The sequence below is a fragment of the Lynx rufus genome, unplaced genomic scaffold (genome assembly GCF_022079265.1).
Source record: "Lynx rufus isolate CCGP_SWC_20201006 ecotype Redwood Valley unplaced genomic scaffold, mLynRuf1.p SCAF_2, whole genome shotgun sequence".
Classification (NCBI taxonomy): Eukaryota; Metazoa; Chordata; class Mammalia; order Carnivora; family Felidae; genus Lynx; species Lynx rufus.
In genome coordinates, this window is record NW_025814834.1 from 2,940,169 (window position 1) to 2,968,117 (window position 27,949).

Consider the following 27,949-nt stretch of genomic DNA (forward strand, 5'->3'; position numbering starts at 1 on the left):
GCTCTCGGCGGCTCGCGCACAGGCCGCGGCTTCCTGTTTCAGGCGTGGACGCAGCTCCCAGCTCCGGTTACCGATAAGCGGCACACAGGGCAGATGGGAGGCGGCAGGGGGGTGCGGGGAGGGGGGGCAGGCTGTGGGGACTACCCAAGCCACTCCCACGGTGCCCAGAGCTGCGGTGGGCGGAGGGCCCGGGGCCCATGGGAAGGGTCCGCACCGGGTCCGGGTCCGGCGGCTACCGTCCTGCGGCTGGACGGTGCCCGTTTGTCCCTCGGAACCAGCGCTAAGGAGCTGCGCGCCGTCCCTCGTCCCGAGATGGACTTCCTGCGTCTGGTGTGTGTTCACAGTTACACGTGTCCCTCCAAGAAGGGGAAAGGCTCCCCAGCATCTGCTTCCTCGGGTCCGGGCCGCAGCCTGAGGCTGTGCTGGCCCAGGGGCGTGGGGGAGAGGCCACCCGAGAGACGCCGCTCTTCACAGTGGGGCCCTCTCCGGGCCACTTACCAGCACGCGAGCTGGAGTCTGCACGTTCTGGCCACGTCTTCACCCAGGGAGCCGAGGGCGTTCAGCTGGCCTTAGACCTCAGAGGCTCCAGGAACCTCTGGGGTACAGCAGCTTTGCAGAGCCAGCAAGGGGCACAGGGCTCTGACACTGCATGGGAAGGCCTCCCAGGTGAGCGAGGGTCTCGGGGCCCCCGGCTCAGCCCAGTCCCCAGCCGCAGCGACCGAGTCTCTGGGGCTGCAGCTGGGGGTCCGCAGGGCAGTCTGAGCTGCCACGCGTCTTTCCCAGACTGCTCTCTTCACTGGGGCTGGACACCCTTCGTTTCTCGCTGGGCAAATGGGGGTCACCGAGGCCTCTGCCCAGAGGCAGCAGGACGCTCAACTTTAGTGACCTGTTCTTAAGGGCCCCCAGACACACAATCTCAAGCTGAATTTCTTAAGCTGAAGCCTAATCACATGGTGACAAATTGGGGTCACTGCCCAACCCTCCAACTCCGCCTCCGCGGCCGGCTCAGACACGTTATGAACCCCAGAGAAAACACCTGCTAGAGAAACCACAAAACGCCTCACACAAGCACTGAAATATTTTATTAGTTCACTTAATTTCTGACAACTGTGGCCTCAATGTCATCACGTAGCTCTTGACACCTTAAAGCCACACGTTATAAGCATTTATTCAATTAAAAAATCACTCCTGTGTTAAGTGTCTCCAGGAGCCTGAGCGCTGAGGCGTACCAGGACGCCACAGAGCACCTGTGACAATAAAAGAATCCTTCCGTGGATGAGATTACGACGCGGGAGGAGCCAGGGCCAGACTGACTCCCACTGCTCAGGAATGACCCCAAGCCCAGTCACGCCCATGTCCGAGCTGAAACCCTGAGTAATTGACCAAAAGGAAAAGACTGCGGGGCCTGAGGGCTGTGTGCAGGGAGGTGGGGGGGGGAGGTGCAGGGAGGGGCGCAGTGGCCGGAGGGCTGAGGGACAGGCGGGATGGGGAAGCAGGAGGACGCGGAGCAGGGAGTGGGGCCTGACCTTCGGGGGGCCCCCACCTGTCGAGCAAGGGCTTGCAGAGGGCCCTGGGCACGAGGGGAGGGCACACAGACGACTGCTGTGCAAACACGTAGGGGAGGCCGTGACTGCAGCAAAAATCAGGTTTCCTATTCTCATGATACGACCGACAATCACTTATAGATACTAGGATCCGTCTTCTGGATAAAAACGGCTCATCCCACTTCCCACGGGGGAGCACGTGGCCGAAACGTCTCCACCTCAATCGAGGCCACTGGGCAGCAGTGACGGTGACAGTCCCGCACAGGCATCTGTGTCCTGGGCCTGTGAACACCTGTGGCGTCTGCCTGACCCGAGGATAGGGGAGGAAGCCTGAAGGCCTCACGCGCACGCATGCAGGTGCACACACACGCGCATATGCGCACACACGCACGCACAGTCCAGTCGCTTTGTCAGACTCTCCGGGACAAAGTGAAGACTTGCACGGATTAAGATGGGAGCCGTCTGCATTGTGCCCACAAAGGGCTTCCTATGAGGCGCCCCTGGCGCCAGGCGGGCCCTCCAGCCGGGCCACGGCCTGCTTCAGGTCCTGCACGACGAGGTCCACCTCGGCCCTGGTGGTGCTGCGGCCCACGCTGAGCCGGAGCGCGTTCCTGGCCACGTCGAAGGGGATGCCGCAGCTCAGCAGCACTGGGGATGGCCTGGGGTGGGGGTGGGAGTGGGGAGAGCTGGCGTCAGCCGCTGGAGGAGAGGCTCTCCTGTGCTCCTGGGGGCTCGGGGAGGGACCCTGCCCCTTCTGCTCCCGGCCGGCTCCCCGACTTGGGGCTGCATAGACCTGCTCCCCTCTCTGCCAAGCACCTCCGGGCCCACCGCTGGTGCTCGGGCTCCACACGGCCCATCGGCCCCAGGGTAGGCGGGCACCAAGACAGCCCAAGCACCTGGGACACAGGGCTTGTCATCCTCGAGGAGAGTGACAGGTCTCTGGGGAGACACGCGGCCGCACCGAGAGGCGAGAGCCGAGAGGCGGGGGTTGTGTTTTCCACAGCCCCCAGCGCCAGGCCCTGGCACACGGGGCCCCGCCAGCGTTTTCAGAGTTTAGAAACCACTCGTAGGGCAGCTCCGGAGCCCTTCGCTCCGGAGGGTTCACTGTTCGGGGCCCGTGGGCCTCCCACACGCACAGTCCCGGGAGTCCCTGTCACATACGGTGCCCTGAAAACCGTCCAGATAAACACCCCTCGTGCACAGGGCTATGTGGAAGGGGTGACTTCCATCGCCCCTGGTCACCAAGGGTCCATGCAGGTGAGAGGTGACACAGCTCACGGCTCTTGGCTCCTGGCCCTCCCCTGGCTGGGTGGCGTCACTTCCTGTTCCCGAAGGGCACGGCCAGGGGGCAGTGAGCAGCTGCCTCCACCCCTCCCCCTCCTACCCTCGCAGGGGCCACCCTGGACACATGTCCCTTACCTGCTGTGCTGTCGGCCCCTCCTCATCCTCCTCACTCCCCTCCCCCTCATCTTGGGGCTATCTCAGTTTCCTCATCTGGGGAATGGGCCGCTCAGATCCTTTCTTGAGGGCTGTGGGGAGCACCCTGAGCCACGACTACGGGAGCACTTGGTAAGGGGCAGCCCCCTGCGCCCCCCTTCTGCACTCCACACCGGCCGGCCTCACTGCTCCTGACATTCACTCTGGCTGCCACATGCCGGCCCCTGGCCCCACCTGCCCTCATGCAGTGCCCCCTGCAGGGCTCTGAGGCCCCCAGGAGGCCCTGTCATCCCCACGCAGCCCTCAGGAGAGCTCTGGCCTGCCGCGCTCAAGCTCACGTGCGCAGCCACAGACTCTGTGACACCCCGCTGCTGACCACGGCTCTGCTCTGTCTCTCCAGCACTGCGCCCGCCTCTGCGGCCCAACCCCCCACCCCCACTCACGGCAAGTGGGAAGCCGAATCCCTGCTCCTCCTCCACCGGGGTCCGGCCACCGCCGCTGATGCCCGGGCCCCACAGTTGTGCCCTCCTGCCTCAGCCATGGCTGCCTGCCTGGGCCTGCTGTCCTGTAATCCCCCTGCACCAGACAGGTGTCCACAGGCCTGTCTCAACCCTTCAGAAGACCCCCACTTTCTGAGGACGAAGGGAGCTCCTGCGGCCTGCCCTGCCCCTTCCCTCCCTCGCGACCTCCCTTAGGCTGCAGTTTCCCCTCCTCCCCTCGGCCCTGCGGCGTCTGGCCACTTTTTGTGTCCCCGTTGGCTGCGCAGCTCTGGAAACCCCAGGCCCGGTGGCCTGTCCTGGCTGCTGGATGCGCCCTGGACACCACGGCCCAGCACCGGAGCACTTACCGATCTACCTGGTCCGAGTGGCAGGCGGCCCCCACACTGGCCAGCAGCGTCCTGCACTGTGCCAACAGCACACGGCCTGCGGAGACACGGCACGCGGCTCTGAGGCAGATGGTGCAGGCGGGCCCCACTTGTCCACCTCTTCTCGGCCCTCCTGCCACGTTTTGAGGCCACCCCCCTCAGCCCACCTGGGGGGGGGTGGTTCCAGGGCACAGGACCCTCTCATCCTAGGTGACCGGGCAGCAAAACTCAGAGAAAATGGCTCCTCTCGCACACGATGCTGCCTCATAAAACTGCCCTCGAAACATTACTTCCGATCAAGTGCCCAGGAAGGATGCTCAGAATTCTCAGCAGCTGCCTTCCTTAATAGTAACACTTCCCGGTAGTAACACTTCAACGTAACATCTGTGTTTTCTGGAGGTGGAGCCACCCAGGGGGGTGGCTTTATTAAGGAAGGCACCTCCTTTTCTTTTGTAAGCACAGAGATTAAAATAATAAATCTACTGACTTAATTAAAAAAACAATCTCGGGCGCCTGGGGGGCTCAGTCGGTTGAGCGTCTGACTTCAGCTCAGGTCATGATCTTGCAATCTCTGAGTTTGAGCCCCGCATCAGGCTCTGCACTGACAGCTCGGAGCCTGGAGCCTGCTTCGGATTGTGTCTCCCCCTCTCTCTGCCCCTCCCCTGCTCATGCTCTGTCTCTCTCCGTCTCAAAAATAAACAACAACAACAAAATCTGTCTCATTTAAATTAACATAGGTCATCACTGAATACAGTACAGTGTGACTGTATTCATTTTTTTTGGGAAGGTGACAGGAACTTTCTTTCCCACAGCAAGGCGAGCCGGAGAGGCAGCCAACAGCCTAGGCTCCTTCGCAGCGAGAAAGCATCCAGCCTAGGTTCCCATCCGCTGTGGTCACGGCTGTGCCCCCCGCCCCCCTACATAGTGCAGCCACCCCCCTACATGGTGCAGAAGGGCTGCACTCCTCCCTGCCCAGGGGGCAACCACCTCCTCCCTACACAGTCAGGACTGCTCTGCAGAGAGGCTCCCCTGTGCTGGGAAACAAGGCAGGTCAGCGCCCTGGAACTGGCCTCAGGGCACTGGGGGAGCCAGGCCTGATTTTCATCCCTGGGTTTCCAGCAGGGGAGACCTGTCATTGCAGGAACGAACGAACCCCACAGACGTGCATTTCGTCCTGACTCTGGGCCAAATTTTAAAGCTGACCCCTCTCCTCTCCCTTATCCTCATAAGATATTGTGTCAAACCTGCTGACAGAAATGGACAAGCCCATCTAAAGCCTAGTCCCTGTCACCTCATTCCCCATCAGCTTGGGGCAGGCGCTTCGCCCGGGGTGCCACCTGCCCAGAGCAGTGAGCCCAGGCAGGGAGAGCAGGAAGCGGTGCACAGGGGCCCAGCCTCCTGGGGACAGCAAGGCTGCGCTGCTCCCGGTGCCCCGCACCGGCCGGGGCACCAAGTGCTCGGCGCAGCCCCGTCTGCTCCCACCGCCCCCACCACCCCACGCGGGACCTACAGACCCCGCTCACCTTGGAGCTGCGGTCCCCGGATGGAAAAGTTGCAGGTGTTGGGAAGTCGCTCAGTCCCTGGAAAGCGGCTGTTCAGATGGATTCTCTGCTTGTCAAATTCAGCCTGAAAAACCAACGGGGTGTTCAACGGCGGTTTCAAAGCCCCTCCCCCCACCCCCATCAACGGTTTGACCTTGAGCCTTTTCTGGAAGACAAAATCCCAACCTCGTCACATAAAATAAGGATTTCATCAATAAGCAGCGACCCATAATAGTTACGGAAACTGGTAAGCAAAGTTAACAAGGACAAAAATTCTGAATACGGTGGCTCTTCCCCGTGCAACCCCCAGATACTCTAGTTCTGTGGCATTTCCCACACGCGGCGGCCGAGACCGGCCCACAGGCCTAGAGCCCATGGGGGGGGGGGTCGGACTCGGGCTTCTGTCCTCCAACCTCCCCCCTGATTGTCCTCAAAGCCCCCTGACCCAGCCAACCCCTGCCCTGTCTGCTGCCTGGGTGGCACCGACCTCCACCCTCAGGCTCAACCTCAACCGGGCAAAGATGGGGCTGACCGCATGCCCCGCCCCCGCGGATCCCGGGCTCACAGCCCCGCCCCCCACCCCGTCCCCGCGGATCCCGGGGTTCACCAGCAGCCTCTCCTCCAGGTAGTCGCGAACGTCTCTCATGTGGGCCTCGTAAGCCTCCCAGTTCTTGGTCACCAGCTCCGCAGCCTGGGGACACAGGAACAGCAGAGGGAAAAAGTATGCTCAGTTGTCCTAGAACAAAGGAGAATAAAGCAGCCTTCAAGAGTGGAGGTGAGCTTTACTGATAACAGAGAAGTGACATTTCCTCACAGTGCTCATTTTCTGCAATATCAGGAATAGATCATGTTTACTGAGTGCGACCGTGTGCCAGGGGCCAGGATACGTGCGTCGGAAGAGTTATCTTCACCTGTCCAGCAGGAATTTACTTTATCAGGCCCTGCCTGACACCTCCCGGCACCAGAGATCCTGCCGGTTCCAGCAGCTCCGTTCCAGAGACGAGGACAGCATCATGCAGACGGGGGCAGGGGGGTGGGGGTGGTTGTGCACAGAGTGAGGGTGTTCACGGCCACGGCAGAGGGAGAGGGAGGGGCAGGTGTGTTCCCAGCACAGAGTGACGGGGGGGGGGGGGGGGGACAAGGCCGGGGCGCCCAGGACAGACAGGATCAGGAGCTAAGTGCAGACTACAGATGGGGATGACGCAGTCCGGACGGGTAGGCCCTGGAGACGCACAGGCCGCAGACCTCAGTATATTGCGGAGACAGGATCAGGTGCAGGGGACGAGGACCAGGCAGGACAAGGCATCTCCGGGATTTCTCCAGTGAGGTGCTGGATGGCGGCAGGCACCATGGAGAGGGAGGGGAGCCAGGGAGGAGACGCGTGTGCCCGCCCAGCGGGAATGCCAAGTAAGCAGTGGGGGACGTGGGTCTCTCCGGAGAAAGGTCAGGACCTGCCCTGAGATGCCAAGTTCAAAGCCCTGAGCACAGGCTGGTGGTGGGGCCGCAGGACAGGGGGAGAGCCCCGGGGGCGATGTTAGTTGTGGAGAGGAGGCTGGGGGGCATCAGGAGGCTGGCCGGCAGGCTGTATGGCGGTGGGAAGGCTGGGGAGGAGGCTGCAGGGCGGCCGGGAAGGCAGTCTGGAAAGCTGGGAACATTCTAGTGGAGAGGCACAGGAGGAGGTGCACGGAGGACACAGGCAGGAGGGGCGGTTCCTCGGGAAGCGCGCAGGAAGGGAGGGAAGCCGGGAGGACACCCGGACCGGCCTGGGAGTCATCTCCAGGGAGCGGGGCCCGGGCCGGGAAAGGGGGGACGGTCAGAGAATGCGGGCGAAGGTGCAGCTGCAGCAGGGAGCTGAGGTGCCAGCATATGGGATCTCCTGCTGCAAACGCCACCCTGGAAGGACAACCAGGGCGGTGCCGGGGCGGCCCGGGGGCCCAGCAAACCTGTGGGCCTGACCGTTGGTCTCTGCTGTGAAGACATGACTATATTTCTCATATCAGCAGAGGCTTGAGGAAAGAGCTTTTCGCTTTCAATGCTAAGCACGTGCAACCCACTCTACAGAACTCAAAAAGTATACTTCCGGGATGATGAATATAATTTGAGGCTTTTTCTAACATCAGTCCATTTATTGGGCTCACGAACATGATCTCTCCCAAAGTCCTGGGGAAACAGATCATGAGATGATGGAAAAAAACAGGTCTCAGTGCCTGGGTCCCGGCACAGAGCTCCTGAGACCCCTGTAACTTCCTAAGTGGTAAGAGCTAGGAGCACCTCTTGTTCTAGTATTTAGACTTCGGTTCTTGACACAGTGTTCCTAAACCCCTCAGGATTTCCCAGGAGATACGAGTATCTTTTATTCTAACGTGGAGACTCCGGGTGGGCTCTGGGAGGGCACTGGTCACTGAGTCATGATTAGAGGCTTGGAATTTTCACCCCGCTACCACATTCTCCGGAGGGGGTGGGGGGGCGCTAAACATGGAGTGAAGGACTGATCAGAGCCTCCACAAAAATCCCAATAGCGTGGGTCTAGAGAGCTTCCGGGTTGCTGAACACATGCAGGTGCTGCTGGGATAGCACCTCCCCCACACCTTGCCCTGCGCGTCTCTTCCGTCCGGATGTCGGTCTCCTTTATCACATCCTTTCACACTCAACCAATAATCTAGTGAGCAAAGTGTTTCTGTAACTTCTGTGAGCCGTTCTGGCAAACTAACTGAACCCGAGGAGGGGGTCACGGGAACCTCAGATCTAGAGCTGGCTGCTGGGACTGACAACTGGCGTGTGACGTGGGGCTGGTGGGGGCAGTCTTGGGGGCCTGAGCACTTGGCCTGCGGGGTCTGACGCCATCTCCAGGTGGACAGCGTTAGAGTTGAGTTAAACTGTAGGACACCCAGCTGGTGCCCCAGAATTGTCCCCTGTGGAAGCCTCCCCCCCCTGCACCACATCAGGTGCTGGGGTGTTGTGCATGGGGGAGTAAAGGGGACACCCCTGGAGCAAGACTCAGGTTTTCCTACACATGAGACAAAGCACCCGCTTCACCTGTCCAAGCTCAGCAAGGCTTACCTTCCCAAGGCCGGCAATCATTGGGGTGTTCTCTGTCCTGTAAGAGACAAGGGATTCATTCAATCCTATTTCCATGCAAAGCAACTAGCAAGTGTCCCAGGAAGGAATCCTGTCTGCAGAAGTCATGAATTAAAAGAAAAACAAAATTACACCAACATTTTTCCTAGACATGTGCCATGTGGCTGCCTCGGTGGCAGCCGTAGGCCCCCAAACCCTCCATGTGGACACTCCCGGTCCAGTCCCAGTTGACACGGCCCATCTTGGGCAATATTATGTTGGGTGTCCGCAGTGACCATTCTCTCTGGATCCTCTTCCCACCCAGGAAAGACCCCTCCTCCAACTGCAGACCCCAGGGCCTGCCTCTTTGGGCCTCCCTGTCGAACCAGGCAGGGGCCAAAGACCTCAGCTCAACACTGCTCCCTTCAGCTGAAGCCTCTCAACCATCATACGGGACGAATCCTTTGTTATTAGAGATTGTGTGTGTGCAGGAGAGGGACAGGAGGGCCCCTGCAGGCGGGTGGCTCTCGCTCAGATCTAACAAGCTGAAAGCAGAACTCTTCGCTCTGTTTTCATTAACTTATTAATTTTCTTAATTTTAAGTTTTGGCTACACAAAGCTTTCGTAAACATTTGGGGCTGGCGGCTGCTTGCTGCCCAGGAGATAAGGGGACAAGTGAACTCGAAGCGCAGGTAGTACAGGTAACGTGACCCTGCTGAGCTTCCTTTGACAAGTTTATCGGTCAGTTGTGTCCCCGGAGACGGGCTCTGACACCTGGGGAAGGTCCGGGACATTCCCTCTTTAGACCTCACCCCACTCACCTGTAGGGCAGCTCGTCCAGACCAAGAGCACCTCTCGGAGGCCTACCACCTGTGACTGCCTGGGCAGGGGCTGCCCACGTCGAAGAGTCAGGACCCCGTGTAGAACCTGGAGCCTTCCCTCCCTCGGGGCGTTCGGTTAGCCCTCTACCCTCCATCTAGAGCAACGCAAACCCTGCTTCCCCCTCCCTGTCCACCTACTGAGCTTCCAGAACACCTGACGTTCTGCCCTTTTTTTTTTTAACTTTTTTTTTTTTTTTAGGAGAATGTAGAGTCAGATGTGGTTGTAAGAAATACTATAGAGGCATTCCGTCACTCAGCTTTGCCTTAATAACACTATAGCACAAGATCACAACCAGGATACGGATAAGATACAGAACATTTCTGCCACAAAGGTGCCCCCGTTGGCCTTTTATAACCAGACCAGCCTCCCTGCAGCCCCACTGCTTCCTTAACTCCTGGCAACTGCTAATCTGTCCGCCACCTCTAATTTTGTCATTTTCAGCATGTTCTATAAATGGAATTAGAGAGCTATACCTTTGGGGCATTGGCTTTTTTCATACACCATAATTCGCCGGAGATTCTGGGCTGTCGTGTGTATCAAGAGTGAATTCTTTCTCGTTACTGGGTAGTGTCCACGGTACAGATGTGCCACAGCCTTTTAGGCCATTCACTCATTAATGGACATCTGGGCTGTTTGCACTTTGGGGCTATTATAAATAAAGCTGCTATATACACTCGTGTACAGATTTTTGTGTAAATACAAGTGTTCATTCTCTGGGATGAATGTCCAGGAGTGAAATTCCTAGGTTGTATGATGGGTGCATATTTAATTTTAAAAGAAACTGCCAGGCTGTTTTCCAGAGCGGGTGGACCACTTCAAACTCCCATCAGCTGTGTATGAGTGATGCCGTGTCTCTGTACTCTCAACACTCGGTGTTGTCACAGGGTTTTGTTTTAGCCATGCTGACAGGCGTCAGATGATGCTCACTGAAGTTTTCTTTTGCATTTCCGTAATAGCTAACGATGTTGATTATCATTTCATGTGCTTCTTTGCTGTCTGTGTATCTTCTTTTTTTTTTTTTAATTTTTTTTTTCAACGTTTATTTATTTTTGGGACAGAGAGAGACAGAGCATGAACGGGGGAGGAGCAGAGAGAGAGGGAGACACAGAATCGGAAACAGGCTCCAGGCTCTGAGCCATCAGCCCAGAGCCCGACGCGGGGCTCGAACTCCCGGACCGCGAGATCGTGACCTGGCTGAAGTCGGACGCTTAACCGACTGCGCCACCCAGGCGCCCCTGTCTGTGTATCTTCTTTAGTGAAATGCCTGTTTATGTCTTTCGCCCATTTTTTGACTGAATTGTTTGGGATTTGGGGCTGTTGAATTTTGAGTGTTTTTTATATATACTAGATACTAATCCTTTGTTGAAGCCATCATTTGAGAACCTATTCTCCCAGTGCACAGCTTGTCTTTTCATCCTCTTAACAAAGTCTTTTGCAGGGTGAAAGTTTTAAATCTTGATGAAGTTCAGTTTATCAATTTTCCTTGTTATGGATACTTTTGGTATCAAGTCTAAGATCTCTTCGCTGAGCCCTAGAGCCTGAAGATGTTTTCCTGTTTTTGTTTTCTGAAAGTTTTATAGTTTTATGTTTTACATTAAGTTCATCATGTATCTTGAGTTAATATTTTATAAGGTGTGAGACTTAGATGGAGGGTGGTTTCCTGACCAAGGATGTCTAATTGTTCCAGCACCATCTGTTGAAAGAGAATCTTTCCTCCACTGAATTACGTTTGTATCTTTGTCAAAAATCATTTCGGCATATTTCTGATTGTATCTATTCTGTTCCATTGGTTTACTTGCTGGGTTTTTGTCAGAGACTGGACTAAACATTTACCAGTTTGGGGAGAATTGACATCTTTATATACTGAGTCTTTTGATCTGTGAACAGAGTATATCTCTCCACTTATCTAGATCTTTGCTCTCTTTTATGCACATCGTGTAGTTATTGGCTTACAAGTCCTGTACACATTTTGTCAGCTTTCTATTTTTGAGTGATTATAAATGGTATTGTATTTTTTAATTTTGTTGTTCATATGTTCATTACCAATGTACAAAAATATAGTTGATTTTTGTATGTTTGTATTGTAACCTGTGATCTTGCTGAATTGTACGTGATCTTGCTGAATTCACTTATCAGTCTTAGGCGTTTTCTTATCTACTTCTTGGGATTTTCTACAGAGACTATAAATAGGGACAGTTTTACCTCTTCCTTTCCAATCTGTATCCCTCATATTTCCTTTTCTTGCCTTCTGCACTGACTAGAACTTCCAGAACTGTTGAAAAAGAGGTGAGCGTGGACATCCCCAGACTGTTCCTGATCATAGGGGTAAAACATTCAGGCTTTGACTACTGAGTATGATGTTAGCTGTAGATTTTCTTGTAAATGCCCTTTTCAAACTGAAGAAGTTCTCTGGTCATATCATTGTGAGACTTCTTAATGAATACATGTTGAATTTTGTTAAATGCTTTTTCTACATTAAATGATGTTATTTTTCTTCTTTACTATGCTATATTGCATAGATTGATTTTTGAATACTGAACCAGCCTTGAATTCCTGGAACAAACTCCGTTTTATCGTGGTGTGTGTATTATTTTTATATATTGCTGAATTCCATTTGCTAATATTTTGTTCAAGATTTCTGCATCTGAATTCATGAGGGATATCTGGTCCATAGTTTTATTTTTTTATACCACCTTTGTCTGGTTTGGGTATAAATTCATAAAACGAATTGGGGAAATGTTCCTTCCTCCACTTTTCTAGAAGAGACTGCATAGAAATGGTGTTAATTCATTAAATGTTTGGCAGAATTCTCTCATGAAACTATCTGGCCCTGGAGATTTATTTTGGGGGGGGTGGTTTAAAGTTACAAAATGGGGGCGCCTGGGTGGCTCAGTTGGTTGAGCATCCGACGTCAGCTCAGGTCATGATCTCACGGCTCGTGGGTTCAAGCCCCACGTCAGGCTCTGCGCTGACAGCTCGAAGCCTGGAGCCTGCTTTGGATTCTGTGTCTCCCTCTCTCTCTGCCCCTAACCCACTCGCATTCTGTCTCTGTCTCTCTCAAAAATAAACATTAAAAAAATTTTTTTTAATTACAAAATGAATCTCCTTTTCCTAATAATTATAAAGCTATTTAAATGATCTACTCTCATATTAAGTGAATTGTAGTAGTTTTTTTTTTTTAATTTTAAAAAATGTTTTATTTTTGGGAGACACAGACACACAGCATGAGTGGGGGAGGGGCAGAGAGAGAGGGAGACACAGAATCCAAAGCAGGATCCAGGCTCTGAGCCATCAGCCCAGATGTGGGGCTCAAACTCAAGAACTGTGAGACCATGATCCAAGCCAAAGTCAGATGCTTAACTGACTGAACCACCGGGTGTCTCAGTTCTTTAAATTTATTGAGGTTTGTTTAATGGCACAGAACATAGTCTATCTTACTATATATTCTATGGCACTTGTAAAGAATGTATATTTTGCTGCTGTTGGATGAAGTGTTCTAAACACTTCAATCGGTTGGTTGTTGGGTATGACTGAGTTCTTCCATATCCTGGCTGACTTTTGTCTGGTTGTTGTATCCGTTGTTGACAGAAGGATGTTGACGTCTCCAAGTGCAATTGTGGGTTGACTATTTCTCTTTTCATTCAGTTCAATCTGTTTTTGCCTCACACTATTTTGCAGCTCTATCGTGCAGTGTATTGACATTTAGGATTGCTAGGACTTCTTGGTGGACTAACTCTTTAATCATTATATAATGTCCCCTCTGTGTCTCTGGTAATTTTCTCTGCTCTAGAGTCTCCTTATCTAATGTTATATAGCCATTCCTGCTTTCCTTTGATTAAGGTTTGTCTGATACATATTTTTCCATTTTTTAATTTTCAGCCATCAGTATATGTGAAGTGAGTTTCTTAAAGATAGCATATATACTTGACCCTTGAACAACACAGGTTTGAACACTATGCGTCCACTTTTATGCAGGTTTTTTATAGTACTATAAATGTATTTTCTCCTCATAATTTTTGCCATATTTTCTTTTTGCTAGCATACTGTATTGTGGAGAATATACTGTATAATACGTGTGACATACAAAATATGCGTTGACTGCTTATGTTGTCAGTAAGACTTCTAGTCAACAGTAGGCTATTAGCAGTTAAGTTTGGGGGGAATTTAAAAAGTTACATGCTGATTTTCAACTGTGCAGGGGTTGGCACCACTAACCCCTGTGTTGTTTGTTCAAGGCTCAACTATAGTTAGGTCAATTTTCTAAAAAATTCACTCTGCCAAGCTCTGTCTTTTAATTGCTACATTTAGATCACTTACGTTTAATGTAATTAATATGTTAGGGCTTAGGTCTGCCATTAAAAAATTTTTTTCTGTTTATTCTATTTTTTATTTCTCTGTTTTCTTTTTCCTACCTCCCTGTGGGTTATTTGAACATTTTTGAGATGTTCCAGTGAGTAGAACCTTACCTCCATTTACATCCTTTTAGCCCTCCCCCATTTATAATTATCCTAAATATTTCTTCCACATATATTTTGAACCACATTAGACAGTGCTATCATTTTTGCTTCAGCCATCAAATATAATTAAGAAAACTCAAGAGTAAAGCCTATTTTATTTTCCCATAACATGCTTGCTTCCTTTCCTTCCCTTCCCTTCCCTTCTCTTCCTTTCCCTTTCCTCCCTTCCTTTCTGATGTTCCAAGTTTCCTTTTTTTACTATTTCCTTTCTGTTTAAAGAACTCCCTTTGGTCATTTTTAGCACTGGTCTTCGGAGGACAAATTCTGCTAGCTTTCCTTTATTTGAGAATGTCTTGCTTTCCCCTTTGTTCCTGAAGGGTATTTCTGCCTGTACAGGATTCTGGCTTGACAGTGCTTTTGCACTTGCAACATATTGCATCACTTCCTTCTGGCCCCTGGGGTTTCTGACGAGAAATACGCTGCCATTTGAATTACTTTTACTCTATAGGAAAGGTGTCATTTTTTTTTTTCCTCTAGCTGCTTTCAAGATTTTTACTCTGGCTTTCATTTTCAGAAGTTTAACTAGATGCCTTGGCATAGATTTCCTTTGGTTCATCCTGCTTGGGGTTTGTTCAGCTTCCTGAATCTGTAGGTATATGTCTCTTGCCAATTTGGGAAGTTTTCAGCCATTTTTTTTTTTTTCAAGTTCTTTCTCATCCCCGCCCTTTCTCCTCTCGTTCTGGGACACCAATGAAATGAATGTTAGATTTTCTGTTATAGTCCCACAGGTCCTTGAGGCATGGTTTCAGTTTTTTCCAGTCTATTGCCTCCCTGCTGTTTGGATTGGGTAACTCTGTTGTTCTCTTTCGGTTCACAGGCTCCTTCCTCCGGTGCCCCTATCCTGCTGGGGAACCCATCCACGGAGCTTCGGACTTTGGTTGCTGTAGTTTTTAGCTCTAAAATTTCCATTTAGTTCTTCTTTACGTTTTTTTTCCTCGCTGACACTTCCATTGGTGTTTCTGGGTTGCAGGCTTCATCAGTTCTAAGTCAGGAGAAAGGACGCAAAAGAAAGCCCAAGGAACCCACCACCATGTTCTGGTTTCTCCTTCTTATTAGCATTTCTGATAAAAGGCGTGGTCCTGGCTAAAGTACCACTGTGTGTCATGGGGACACAGGAGCTGCCAGAAAGGAAACAAGTGCTTCTGTGCAGCCCCGCTCATCCCACGGTCATGAGAACAGCAGTACATCTCAGTAAGGAGGGCTCCCGTGTTGAATCGTCCCCACAGAGACCGAAGATCTGGGAGTCCTAAGTGCAGAATCCATCAGTGGGGCAAATTCTGACTCAGTAGTGACAGAGAATGGGCTACTACAGTTCTTCCAAGAGACAAAGACAAGTTACTGCCCTACAGACCAAGAGTATCACCAGTAGGTCAGAAGCTTCTATTAACCTTCTATCTTACCCTGGCCTGAAATTCCGTTCCTGTCCACCTCCAAACAGCATAGGGTACAGAGGGGTAAGTTCACCGAGTCCGCGGACGTAAAGTGCTCCAATCCTGGGACCATAGAACTGGAAAGAAAGGTCGGTCATTTATTCAACAAGAACCTCCCGAGTTCCTACTCTGTACACGTGCTGAGTGCTTAGAGGCACCCAGGGAAATCCTGTGTGCTGTGGAAGCCCCACAGCCGTGCTACCTGTCACCATTCTGGACGTGCCGGAGTCAAGATCGCCTTCGGGGTCCAGGGCAGAGCCTGCACTCCTGTTCCCAGCCCAGTGGCAACACAGCTTGACTGCACATCACAGAACAGAATTCACAAAAGGAGAGCGGCTGGAACTAGAGATTGCCAAGGGCTTTTCCTGGGTACGACTCCACGTTTTTGAATCACCATTTTGCAAAAATCAGTTAAGAGCCACGGCGTCACGTCGGCACACATACTCCTTTGGAAACTAGCTGAGCACCACGCTTCAAAATAGAGGATTAAAACCACTTGAGGTTCCCGTCCACTGCCAGAAAGATGAGCAAAGCCTCAGAAGGGCGTTCCCTGCTCACGTTTCTCTCTTCCACCGTAAAGAGAAGAGCTGAACCTCTGCGTTCAGGAGCCGCGCTTTCAATCAAGTTAGAGAAGGCAACGTCTCGAACCCCACCTCTTCCGTCCCCGGGGCGGCGGAGGCGGGGGACACGAGTGGGCTGGCGCGGGGTCTGCAGGCACTCTCTGCCCACGGCAGAGAACACTCACTACCCGGCTAAAGCCACCTGCCTTATGTCTCACCCGAGCCCTCCGCACCCTCCCACATCCCTGCCTGGCCGGCCCCTCCTGCCCCATTCTCCCCCCTGTGCCACGCATCAAACGGCACTCCAGCTGCTGCTGGCCCCCCTTCTTTAGCCCCCGCGGGCGGGGGCCGCAGGCTGCTGCACCTTGTCCCCCGGGCGCCCTGGATGACGAACGGATGATCAGTGGCGCTGTGGGCCCTGCTCTAAGGTGAGCCTCGAGGTCACGGGGGGGAGGAGGCCTCTGTGGACGCACCTTGTGCCCCACGATGGTCAGGAAGTCCACGCCCAGAGCCTCCACGTCCACGCGCCGTTTCCCCAAGGCCTGCGCGGCGTCCGTGTGCACCAGAATGACAGGCAGTCCGGAAGCTGCCCGCTTCCGGTTCAGGGCTTTGATTCGCTGACTGATTTCAGCAATGGGCTGAAGCAGGGAAAGAGAAACAGTTGAGGATGTTGCTTTGATTTCATGAAAACCCAGTGAAAGAAACACAGAGTCATGAAGGAGGACAGGCGACAAACAAGAACGAGAGGAAGAGGCCCCAGGTGTGGTGCCTGAGAAAATCAAGCAGAGCGTGGGCTCCCTTCATCCCGCACTACGTTTTCTTAAAAGGATAAACAGCTCACCATGATGACGCCAGTCTCGTTATTGGCCAGCATGACCGTCACGAGGCACGTGGCCGGGCGGACGGCGGCCAGGATGTCCTCCACCTCCACCTGCCCGCTCACCTTGGACACCGGCACGAAGGTGACCGCTGAGGAAAAGACCCAAGGACCGAGGTTAATCTTACGAAATAACCTCTGCTGAAAGTTCATTTAGATACAGCTTAACAAAAGTATTTCCACATTAAAAGGTAACCGATTGTAAAAGTTCCAAAACCGATCAAGAAGGAGTATAAGCCACCCGTTATCACGGTGCCCAGAAACAGCCAACCTGAAGGCTCCTCTCATGCCACTTCCGTCGCTGAGCGTCCGTGGGACACACTCCCCGTGCGGCTCCGGAGGGGCCCAAGAGGAGGTAATCCGCTCTTAGTTCATGAGAGCATCTTTTTTCTCTATGTTTTTAAGTTTATGCATTTATTTTTGAGAGGGACAGAGAGGGAGAGGGAGAGAAGGTGAGAAAGAGGCAGAGAGAGGAGGGACAGGGAGACAGGGAGAGAGAATCCCAAGCAGGCTCCGCACTGTCAGTGCAAAGCCTGATGTGGGGCTTGAATTCACGAACCATGACATCATGACCTGAGCAGAAAGCAAGAGTCAGACGCTTAATCAACTGAGTCACCCAGGTGCCCCAAGGGCATCTTTTTAAAAAAAAAAAATTTATCTTAGGGGCACCTGGGTGACTCAGTCGGTCGGTTCAGTGTCCGACTCTCGATTTCGGCTCAGGTCATGATCTCACGGTTCATGGGATTTAGCTCTGTACTGACAGAGCCTATTGGGATTCCCTCTCTCTTTCTCTCTCTGCCCCTCCCCTGCTCACACATACATGCATGCTGTCTCTCAAAAAATTTTTTTTAAATTTTAATTCCACTATAACTAACCTACAGTGTTATATTGGTGGCAGGTGTACAATGTAGTGATTCAACAATTCTATACATTACTCCGTGCTCATGAATCCCCTTCACCTGTTTCACCCATCCCCCCACCCACCTGCCCACGGGGAACCACCAGTGTGTTCTCTATAGTTGAGAGTCTGTTTTTGGTTTGTCTTTTTGAATTTGTTTGTTTTCTTTCCTAAATTCCACGTATGAGTGAAAACATATGGTATTTGTCTTGCTCTGCGTAACTGGTTTCATTTAACATTATATTCTCTAGTTCCACCCATGTTGTTGCAAATGACAAGATTTCATTATTTTTTATGGCTGAGTAATATTCCATGGTGTATATATACATCTTTGCCATCCATCTATCAGTGGGCACTTGGGCTGCTTTCATATCTTGGCTATTGTAAATAACGCCATAATAAACATAGGAGTGCTTATACTTTTTCAAATTAGGGTTTGCACATTCTTTGGGTAAATACCCAGCAGTGTGATTACTGGATCATATGGTAATTCTATTTTAAATTTTTTGAGGAACCTCCATACCGTTTCCCACAGTAGCTACACAGTTTGCATTGCCACCAACAGTGCATGAGTGTTCCTTTCTGTCCACATCCTCGCCAACACTTGTTGCTTTTGTGATTTTTAATTTTAGCCATTCTGACAGGCGTGAGGCGACATCTCACTGAGGTTTTGATTTGCATTTCCCTGATTATTAGTGATATTGAGTATCTTTTCATGTGTCGGCCATCTGGAGATCTTCTATGGAGAAATGTCTGTCATGTCTTCTGCCCATTTTTTAATTGAATTATTTGATTTTTTGATGTTAAGTTGTATAAGTTCTTTATATGTTTTGAATACTGACCTTTTATGGGAAGTATCATTTGCAAAATTTCCTCCCATTCAGCGGTTTTTCTTCTTCTTTTGTTGATTATTTCCTTCACTGTGCAGAAGTCTTTTTATTTTGTTGTAGTCCCAGTAGTTTATTTTTGCTTTTGTTTCCCTTGCTTCAGAAACATATATTGAAAGAAGTTGCTACGGCTGGCGTCAAAGAAATTACTGCCTGTGCTCTCTTCTAGGATTTTTATGGTTTCAGGTCTCACATTTAGGCCTTTAATCCGTTTTGAATTTATTTTTGTGTTTGGTGTAAGAAAGTGGTCCAGTGTCGTTCTTTTGCATGTAGCTGTTCAGATTTCCCAACACCACTTGTTGAAGAGAATGTCTCTTTCACATGTCATATTCTCTCCTACTTCGTCAAAGACTAATTGACCATATAATTGTGGGTTTATTTCTATTGTGGGTTTTCTATTCTAGCCCATTGACCTATGTGTCTATTTTGTACCAGCACCATACTGTTTTGATCACTACAGCTCTGTGGTATATTTTGAAAGCTGGGGTTGTATTACCTCTAGTTTTGTTCTAATTGTTCAAAACTGCTTTGGCTATTTGAGGCCTTTTTGATCCCATACAGATTTTAGGATTGTTTGTTCTAGTTCTTGAACAATGCTTTGGTATTTTGATAGGGACTGCATTAAATGTGTAGATTGCTTTGGGTAGTGTGGGCATTTTAAAAATATTTCTTTTCCCAACTCACGAGCACGGAGTATCTTTCCATCTTTGTCGTCTTTGATTTCTTTTCTCAGTGTTTTATGGTTTTCAGAGTATAGGTCTTCCATCTGTTTGCTTATTCCTAGGTATCTTACTGGTTTTGGTGCAATTGTAAATGAGACTGTTTTCTCAATTTTTCTTTCTACTACTTCATTATTAGCATATAGAAATGCTATGGGTTTCTGCATATTGGTTTTGTATCCTGTGACCTTACTGAATTCATTTATCATTGCTAGTAGGTTTTTGTGTGTGTGTGAAGTTCTTGGTGTTTTCTGTATAGAGTATCCCGTCAACTGCAAATAGTGAAAACTTTTACTTCTTCCTTACCAATTTGGATGCCTTTTATTTTTCTGATCTGAGTGCTGTGGCTAGGACTTCCAGTACTGTGTGGTGAGAGTGGATAGCCTTGTCTCATTTCTGATCTTATGGGGAAAGCTCTCAGTTTCTCACTGCTGAGTATGATGTTAGCTGCGGGTTTTGCACATTATGTTGAGGTATGTTCCCTCTGAACCTACTTTGTTGAGGTCATGTTTTATCATGAATGCATGTTGCGTTTTGTCAGATGCTTTTTCTGCATCTATTAAAATGATCATATGGTTTTTATCCTTTCTCTTGTTGAGGTGATGATATATCATGTTGATTGATTTGTGAATTTCAAACCACCCTTGCATCTCAGGAATAAATTCCACTTGATTGTGGTGAATGATTTTCTTAATTGTATTGTTGGATTTGGTTTGCTAATATTTTGTTGAGAATTTTTGCATCTATGTTCATCGGATATATTGGCCTGTAGTTCTCTTTTTTTGTAGTGTCTTTATCTGCTTTTGGTATCAGGGTAATCCTTCTTCTGTTTCTTGGAACAGTTTGAGAGGAATAGGTATTAACTCTTCTTTAAATGTTTGGTAGAATTCACCTGTGAAGCCATCTGGTCCTGAACTTTTGTTTGTTGGGAGTTTTTGATTACTGATTCAATTTCATTGCTGGTCACTGGTCTGTTCAAATCTTCGACTTCTTCCTGCTTCAGTTTTAGGAGGTTGTATGTTTCTGGGGACTTATCCATCGCTTTTAGGTTGTCCAATTTGTTGCCATACAATGTTCCATAATATTCTCTTATAATCTTTTGTATTTCTGTAGTGTTGGTTGTTATTTCTCCTCTTTTATTTGTGACTTTGTGCAGGTTATTTTTTATTTTCATGAGTCTGGCTAAAGGTTTATCGATTTTGTTGATCTTTTCAAAGAACCGGCTCCTAGTTTCACTGATCTGGTTTTTGTTTTGTTTTGTTTTTAGTTTCTATTCCATTCATTTTTGCTCTAATCTTTATTATTTCCTTCCTTCTCCTGGTTATGTTTTTGTTTTTCTTTTTCTAGCTCCTTTAGGTGTAAGGTAACATTGTTTATTTGAGATTTTTCCTTGCTTCTTGAGCTAGGCCTATATTGCTATAAATTTCCCTCTTTGAGCAGCTTTCACTGCATCGCAAATTCTTTGGACTGTTTGTTTCACTTTCATTTGTCTCCATGTATTTTTTAATTTCTTTTCTGAAGTGGGTTGACCCACTCACTGGTTAGTAGCATGTTTTTTGTTCTCTTTCCAGAGTTTTTCTCGTGGTTGACTTCTAGTTTCATCGCATTGTGGCTGGAAAAGAGGCATGGTATGACTTCAGTCTTTCTTAATTTGTTGAGACTTGTTTTGTGGCCTAACATGTGATCTTTTCTGAAGAATGCTCCATGTGCACTTGAAAAGAATGTGTAATCTGATGTTTCAGGATGGAATGTTCTGAATATATCTGTTAGATCTATCTGGTCCAATTTGTCATTCAAAGCCACAATTTCCTTATTGATTTTTTGTTTGGATAATCAATCCATTGATGTAAGTTGGTTGTTAGATCTCCCTACTATTATTGTATTACTATGGATTACTTCCTTTGTTGTTAGCGGCTTTAGGTATTTGGGTGCTCCCACATTGTGTGCATAAATATTTACACACATTGTAAATGTGTAAATGTTGTATCTTATTAGATTGTTCCCTTTATGATTATTTAGCATCCTTCTTTGTTTCTTGTTACAGTCTTTGTTTGAAAGTCCATTTTTTTCAGGGCACCTGGGTGGCTCAGTAGGTTGAGTGTCTGACTCTTGATTTCAGCTCAGGTCATGATCCTAGGGTTGTGGGATTGAGCCCCATGTTGGATTCTGCGCTGAGCATGAAGCCTGCTTGAGACTCTCAATCTCTCTCTCTCCCTCTCTCTCTCTCTCTCTCTCACACACACACACACACACACACACTCAAAAGTAAGTAAATAAACATTAAAAATAAAATAAAATAAAGTAGTAGTATGGTAAGACCATAAAGAGAAAAACTCTCCTACCAGTCCAACGGGAAAATCAACAAAAAGCCTTCATCGTCAAGTGGAGCTTCATGGCATTGTGTCCTTTATCTTTATGATAAAAATACTTTCCTGTGATTCACCTTCAGGTTTCCAGGCAGATGGAAGAAGAAGGCTGAGACGTCAGTCTGTTTAAGGAAAGTGTTTACCCGGGCTGTCTTGAGGGAGCAAAAGGCTCTTAGTTTTCAAAAGTCCGCGGTCTGCACCCAGTGTCTCAAGACTTCGTATCACAGGGGAAGGGAAAGGTGCCGAGGGCTGCTGCTGGCCAAGCTCGCCCGACCCCGCGGCCTGCCTGGCTAGTGGTGCCCACTGTGTCGAGCTGAAGTCGTGCAGCAGGAGCACAGTTATTCTTGTGTTTACCCCCGAAGCTGATATCTATTTGACCCTTGTTCTTCACAGAGAAAGGAGCCAAGATTTAATTAATATCCAAGTGAAGAGCCCTGCTTAGCACTGATAGGCATACGATTTCACTATGTGCATACCTGTTACGTACAAGAGTCTGAAGTATCATTCAGTAAATCAGATGACTCGTTCTACACGCTGATGACCCAGTTTGTCCCTAAGGGGGAAACTGGCAGCATTTACAGTTTACAGATTACCCCCACGTGGGAACGGGCCGTGTGGCCCCCGCACCTGAGGACCGCATGCAGGAGGGCACATGATTCCGCAGGTCCCAGGGGCGAGTTCCTCCTCTTGGAATCCGGTACGGGAGGTAAGCGGAGCTGCCCCGCGGGAATCCCGCCAGGCTGGTCACTCACCGGCCACCTGCTCTTTCGCCAGGTGCTCCAGGGGCAGGCGGATGGAGTCGTGTTCCACGGTGCAGGTGACGAGGTGGGGCACGGCCCCGTCCCCCTCTGCGCTGCGGGTGTGCTGGAAGTGCTGCACCACGGAATGGATTACTAAGTTGTTGGACTGCGGAGAGGCAGCAGAAAGAACATTTGTAAGACTTGCGCTCAGGGGAGGGCGACGGTGGCACTTTCTCTCACTTCATTGTCCTTGTGGCTAACGTTTAAAAAGGAAAACAACAGTCCCAAAGACGTTCAACTTCTGTGCTGCACCTTTTGAATGCTCGGCGACAAAGGGTTGGGGTTTCAAACTTTCGATAACGTCAGAATTCATTTCCAGCCAGTTATGCCTGTCTGGTTAGGCAATGTTACGAGTTTTTAAATTTTATAAACCTATCAAAAAAAGAATATTGGGCCCCGGTACCCACTGCTGATGGGAGTGTAATCTGACCATTTTATAACTATCAAATAAGCCCTCTGACCCAGCACGTCTGCTTCTTGGACTTGACCCTGTTGCTATAGTTGCACAAAGCAAAATCACGTGCAGAGGTCCTTCCTGAGGGGGAACCCGGAAATAGCTCAACCTCAGAAAGGCTTCAGTGTCCACCTTAAGAGAGCCTGGTAAGTAACTCATGCAACAATGTTCACTGTGGACCGAGGCATAAACCACCAAGGAAACCCTTTACGTGCAGATACCGAAGGATCTCAAATACACTTGCTACGTGACAGTAATTTATGAAAAGGTCACAGACATTATATACAGTAACCTATCCAATTTCTATCAAAAGGAGGAAATACACACACATTTGTTTATATATGCAAAAATATGCTTCCAAAGGTGAAAAGAATATATAAATCCAGGGGCACCGCCTGGGTGGCTCAGTTGGTCGAGCATCTGACTTCGGCTCAGATCATGATCTCACAGTTCGTGAGTTCGAGCCCTGCATCGGGCTCTGTGCTGAGAGCATGGAGCCCGCTTTGGATCCTCGATCTCCCTCTCCCTCTCAAAAATAAAGAAACATCTTTTTAAAAAGAATATATAGGGGTACCTGAGTGGCTCAGTCGGTTGAGCATCCGACTTTGGCTCAGGCCATGATCTCATGGCTCTTAGTTCGAGCCCCATGTGGGGCTCTGCGCTGATAGCTTGGAGCCCGGAGCCGGCTTCGGATTCTGTGTCTCCCTCTCTCTCTGCCCCTCCCCTGCTCGCGTGCACTCCCTCTCTCTCTCAAAAATAAATAAACATCTTTATGGGGCGCCTGGGTGGCGCAGTCAGTTAAGCGTCCGACTTCAGCCAGGTCACGATCTCGCGGTCCGTGAGTTCGAGCCCCGCGTCAGGCTCTGGGCTGATGGCTCGGAGCCTGGAGCCTGTTTCCGATTCTGTGTCTCCCTCTCTCTCTGCCCCTCCCCCGTTCATGCTCTGTCTCTCTCTGTCCCAAAAATAAAAATAAAAAACGTTGAAAAAAAATTAAAAAAAAAAAAAATAAATAAACATCTTTTAAAAAAGAATATATAAATCTACATACTTTTAACGCATAGACTCTCCCTGGAAGACACTAGCAAACTAACAATATTGGTTTCTGTATGAAGAGAGGGTAAGTGAAGGGTTCAAAGTAGAAGACTTTAAAACCACAAAACAAAACAAAAAACTTATCTCAGAGAAATGTGTGTCAAATATAAATGTAAATGCAGGGGTGCCTGGGTGGCTCAGTCAGTTGAGTGTCCAACTCCTGATTTCAGCTCAGGTCCTGATCTCACCGGTTTGAGAGCTCGAGCCTCACATCGGGCTCTGTGCAGACAGTGCAGAGCCTGGAGCCTGCTTGGGATTCTCTCTCCCTCTCTCTCAAAATACACTTAAAAAAAAGATGTTTAAAAAAAAAGGTCTTACAAATTCTTTTTCATTAGGCTTATTTCCTAAGCATTTGCTATTTTCCGTGCTCTGGTAAGCACCTGAAGCTGCTATAGAAACGCAAAGATGGACAATGAAGGTGGACACACTAATGCTCCAGCAAGGCTTGACTTTAAACTGAGCCAATTTTCCTCTTCCTCATTCTTTTTTTTAATTTTTTTTTTTCAACGTTTATTTATTTTTTTGGGACAGAGAGAGACAGAGCATGAACGGGGGAGGGGCAGAGAGAGAGGGAGACACAGAATCGGACACAGGCTCCAGGCTCTGAGCCATCAGCCCAGAGCCCCACGCGGGGCTCGAACTCACGGACCGCGAGATCGTGACCTGGCTGAAGTCGGACGCTTAACCGACTGCGCCACCCAGGCGCCCCCCTCTTCCTCATTCTTGAAGCCTCCTCCCCTCCACTTGTTTTTCTGCAGAATCCTTTGTTCCAGGGACTCGGTATTGATTCTCAGTAATGAAGCTTGATAGTCAGGGCCATCGCTGGTCACAAGACCATCTTGAAGACGACGAACGCGGCTGGCATCCCGGTCCAGATTCCTCCCGGCACTGCCTGGATCCTGTATTTTCCTATAAAACCCCTCAGCCTTTTACCCCAGGCCGGTCTGCAGTTTTGAAGGCACTAGCCTGCTGTGGCCTCCTTTGCCTGGCAAAATGATAAAACTATTGTCCCTCTTTGTCCCCAGACCGTCTCTGCGTGTTACATTTTGGCTCTGGAGCACAGAGGTTGATTTTCCACAACACACGTGCGTGTTGAGGGGACACAGAAACACAACTGGTTTTTGTATCTCGTAACTGCTAAATGTTCTTATTAGCTCTGATAATCTAGCTGCAGATTCTCCTGGGCTTCCTTTTCTTTTGAAGTTTATTTATTTTGAAAGCGAGGGTGTGAGCAGGGGAGGGGCAGAGAGAGAGAGGGAGAGAGAGAATTCCAACGCTTAACCAACGCTTAACCCAGGTGGCCCTCTCCTGGGTTTTCTATGTGGACAGTCACATCACCTGTGGGAAGCAAGACAGTGACCATTACTAACTGAGAAGCCATCACACTGTCTCTGAGTTTTCCTACTAATTTAAAAGTACATGGGGCACCTGGGTCACTCAGTCGGTTAAGCGTCCGACTTCGGCTCAGTCTAGACCTCACAGTTCGTGAGTTCGAGCCCCACATGGGGCTCCGTGCCGACAGCTCAGAGCCTGGAGCCTGCTTCGGATTCTGTGTCTGTCTCTCTCTCTGCCCCTCCCCTGCTCACACTCTGTCTCTGTCTCTCTGTCTCTCTCAAATATAAATAAACATTTAAAAATTTTTTAAATAAAAAGAAAAGTGCATCTGAAATGGGTCAAACCTCAAACTCTTAACAAGGCAACAATAAGGGATTTAAAAGACTAATTCCAGGGCAAACTAAAGGGCAAACTCTCTTCGCTGAACTGATGCAAAGCAAGTCAATGTATACACATCACAAACATCCTATCAGCCACCTGGAATTTATTTATAGGATATATATTGGCTAATTATATCAAGCTAATTTGCAAAACAGCAAGACCAAGTATCACTCTTCTTTTAAAAAAATACCAAGAGGGAATCACATTTTATTTTTTCATATGACTTACAGCGAAAAGACGGTGAGCCTGTCTAGAGACTTTACCTCGGTGCCCCCGGAAGTGAAGATTATGTCCTGGGGTTTCCCACCTATCATCTTCGCAAGGTTGTCCCGAGCTGTGTCAATAATGTCCTTGGCCTTCTTACCTCGAGAGACCAAAACGGACACTCACTACTGTGGCTTTGCGGTTTCCCAACAAACACACGTTTAGAACAACAACCAGACGTGAAGGAACCGCTCTCGGTGGGCGATTCTGAGACGACCCGTGTCCCCTTGGCGTGAAAACAACAGGCCACAACCTAGGAATGAGCCGGCGCAGGGACCCTGAAGTCCCCGCAGACGTGCTCGTCGTCTCACCAGAGGCTACAGGACAGGGGAGCCGTGGCCATCTGCCCTGCCCCCCCCCCCCATCAAGACAGGAGGGCCAAAGGATGGAATAATTTGCTTAAGATCATGCTGCAAAACACCAGAAATAAGCTCAAGAGAGCTCGTGAGCCCTCAACACAAGGTCCAATGGTGCACGACACAGGCTACTGCCTCGGGGTCAGACCCACGGTCACACGGAGGCCACGCAGCCCGTGTCACCGGCTGGTGGGAGAGAAGGACCCAAATGGTATGTGGTAGCGAAAGGAAGGGCAGGCAGGAGGGAATTCTGAGGTGTCAGTGGCCCCTCTTCCTTAGTCTGTAGAGCAAAGTTGGGTGAGTATTCAGCCCTACTTGTAAAAAAAAAAAGGGGGGGGTAGCAGGCACCATGAAACCAGTCAATCATACATAAACAGAAATGTAAAATCACGTGGTAAAAATTAATATATAAATAAATTCACACAATCCTTAAAAGACTATTGTATAGTTTTTTTTCAATGTTTTATTTATTTTTGAGAGAGAGCGTGAGCGGGGTGGTGGGAGGGGGGGAGGGCGGAGAGAATCCCAAGCCAGAAGGCTCTGCACTGTCAGCACAGAGCTCCCTGTGGGGCTCGAACTCACGATCCGCGAGATCATGACCTGAGCTGAAGTCAGATGCTCAATCGACTGAGCCACCCGGGCGCCCAACTCTTGTGTGGATTTGCCTTCTAAGTCGTGAAGGTCTGTGGTGTTTGGTGGTGCTGCTGGATTGGAGTATGACCCCCCGCCTTTCCCAACGCACCTCGAGACCTTCACATAAGCGCTTCACGGCGATTTCTTTCCAAAGGTGGGTCTCCTAATTCACCTATTACTTTGCAAAAGCCGCCCTCTATTCACTTTTTGCCCTTCTCCACAAGCCTCCGGGCGTTTCTGAGTAAGGGCTCCTGGGGCCACGTCCCCACCACTCTGTGGCCAGGAGAGCAGCTGAAGTGACGACTGACTGTTCCGAGTGCTCAGGAGGCCACGGAGGGACCACCACGACGGGGACAGGACGTGCCACGGCCACGCTGGACACGGGACAGCAGTTCCTTAAGGAGCCACACGTGCCCCCGCCGTGCGATGCAGCCACCCCGTCCCTAGGCATTCAGGGCAGTTACTCTTCACTGAGAGGAAAGCAAGCAGCATCACTGCTGACAGCCAGAAGCTGGAAACCGCTCACGTGTCCGGCTGGTGAAGGCGTGGAGACAGTGGTGCCTCCACGTGGAGGGGCGCTCTCCCCAGTGAAAGGACACGAGCTCCGGACACCCCGACAGCATGGATGCATCTGAAAACCGCTGTGCTCACTGCCGCGTTCTCAGGTTTGACGACGGCACTGTGATGGGAGAAAGTCCCCTCTCTTACACACACACACACACGGGTGGGTCCTTGTGCCTGTAACTCAGGGGCTCATGGGAAACCCATGCAAATTTAGAAAGAAAGGGATCCAGGGGACGCAGCAGCACTGCTGGGACCCAGTAGGTGGGAGACGCGTGGGTGTGCGCGTTCTCACTGTCAAACGTCAGCAACGTCTGCAGCTGTTAGCGTAGCTAAGTGTAAAGGCTGGTGCTTGTAACTGACGCCACAGGAGACTCCGGACTCCTCTCTGGGTGCAAGAGGGAGTAAGGGGCGTGTGGCTCCCGCGGTCCCTTAAAGCAGCCCTCCTTCACGGGGCTGCCCCTCACACCAGAGCCCCTCGACCTCCCCCAGC

At 49.9% G+C, this 27,949-nt stretch overlaps 1 protein-coding gene across 2 annotated transcripts in view; it reads right to left on the reverse strand.

The window, feature by feature from the left end:
• Positions 1-1,060: 1,060 nt before the first annotated feature.
• The window catches only part of SCLY (selenocysteine lyase), a 33,306-nt gene continuing 6,417 nt past the window's right edge, over positions 1,061-27,949 (reverse strand). The window contains exons 3-12 of one of the 2 annotated variants that reach the window (XM_047082731.1): positions 25,906-26,006; positions 22,333-22,486; positions 16,675-16,802; positions 16,307-16,471; positions 15,244-15,350; positions 8,448-8,484; positions 5,995-6,078; positions 5,370-5,472; positions 3,829-3,904; positions 1,061-2,203 (exon numbers count right to left, since the gene is read on the reverse strand). In XM_047082731.1, coding sequence (XP_046938687.1) covers positions 2,032-2,203; positions 3,829-3,904; positions 5,370-5,472; positions 5,995-6,078; positions 8,448-8,484; positions 15,244-15,350; positions 16,307-16,471; positions 16,675-16,802; positions 22,333-22,486; positions 25,906-26,006 — 1,127 coding nt within the window. In that variant the 3' untranslated portion in view covers positions 1,061-2,031. The remainder of the gene's footprint in view (positions 2,204-3,828; positions 3,905-5,369; positions 5,473-5,994; positions 6,079-8,447; positions 8,485-15,243; positions 15,351-16,306; positions 16,472-16,674; positions 16,803-22,332; positions 22,487-25,905; positions 26,007-27,949) is intronic. The other variant, XM_047082732.1, reaches the window with a different exon arrangement.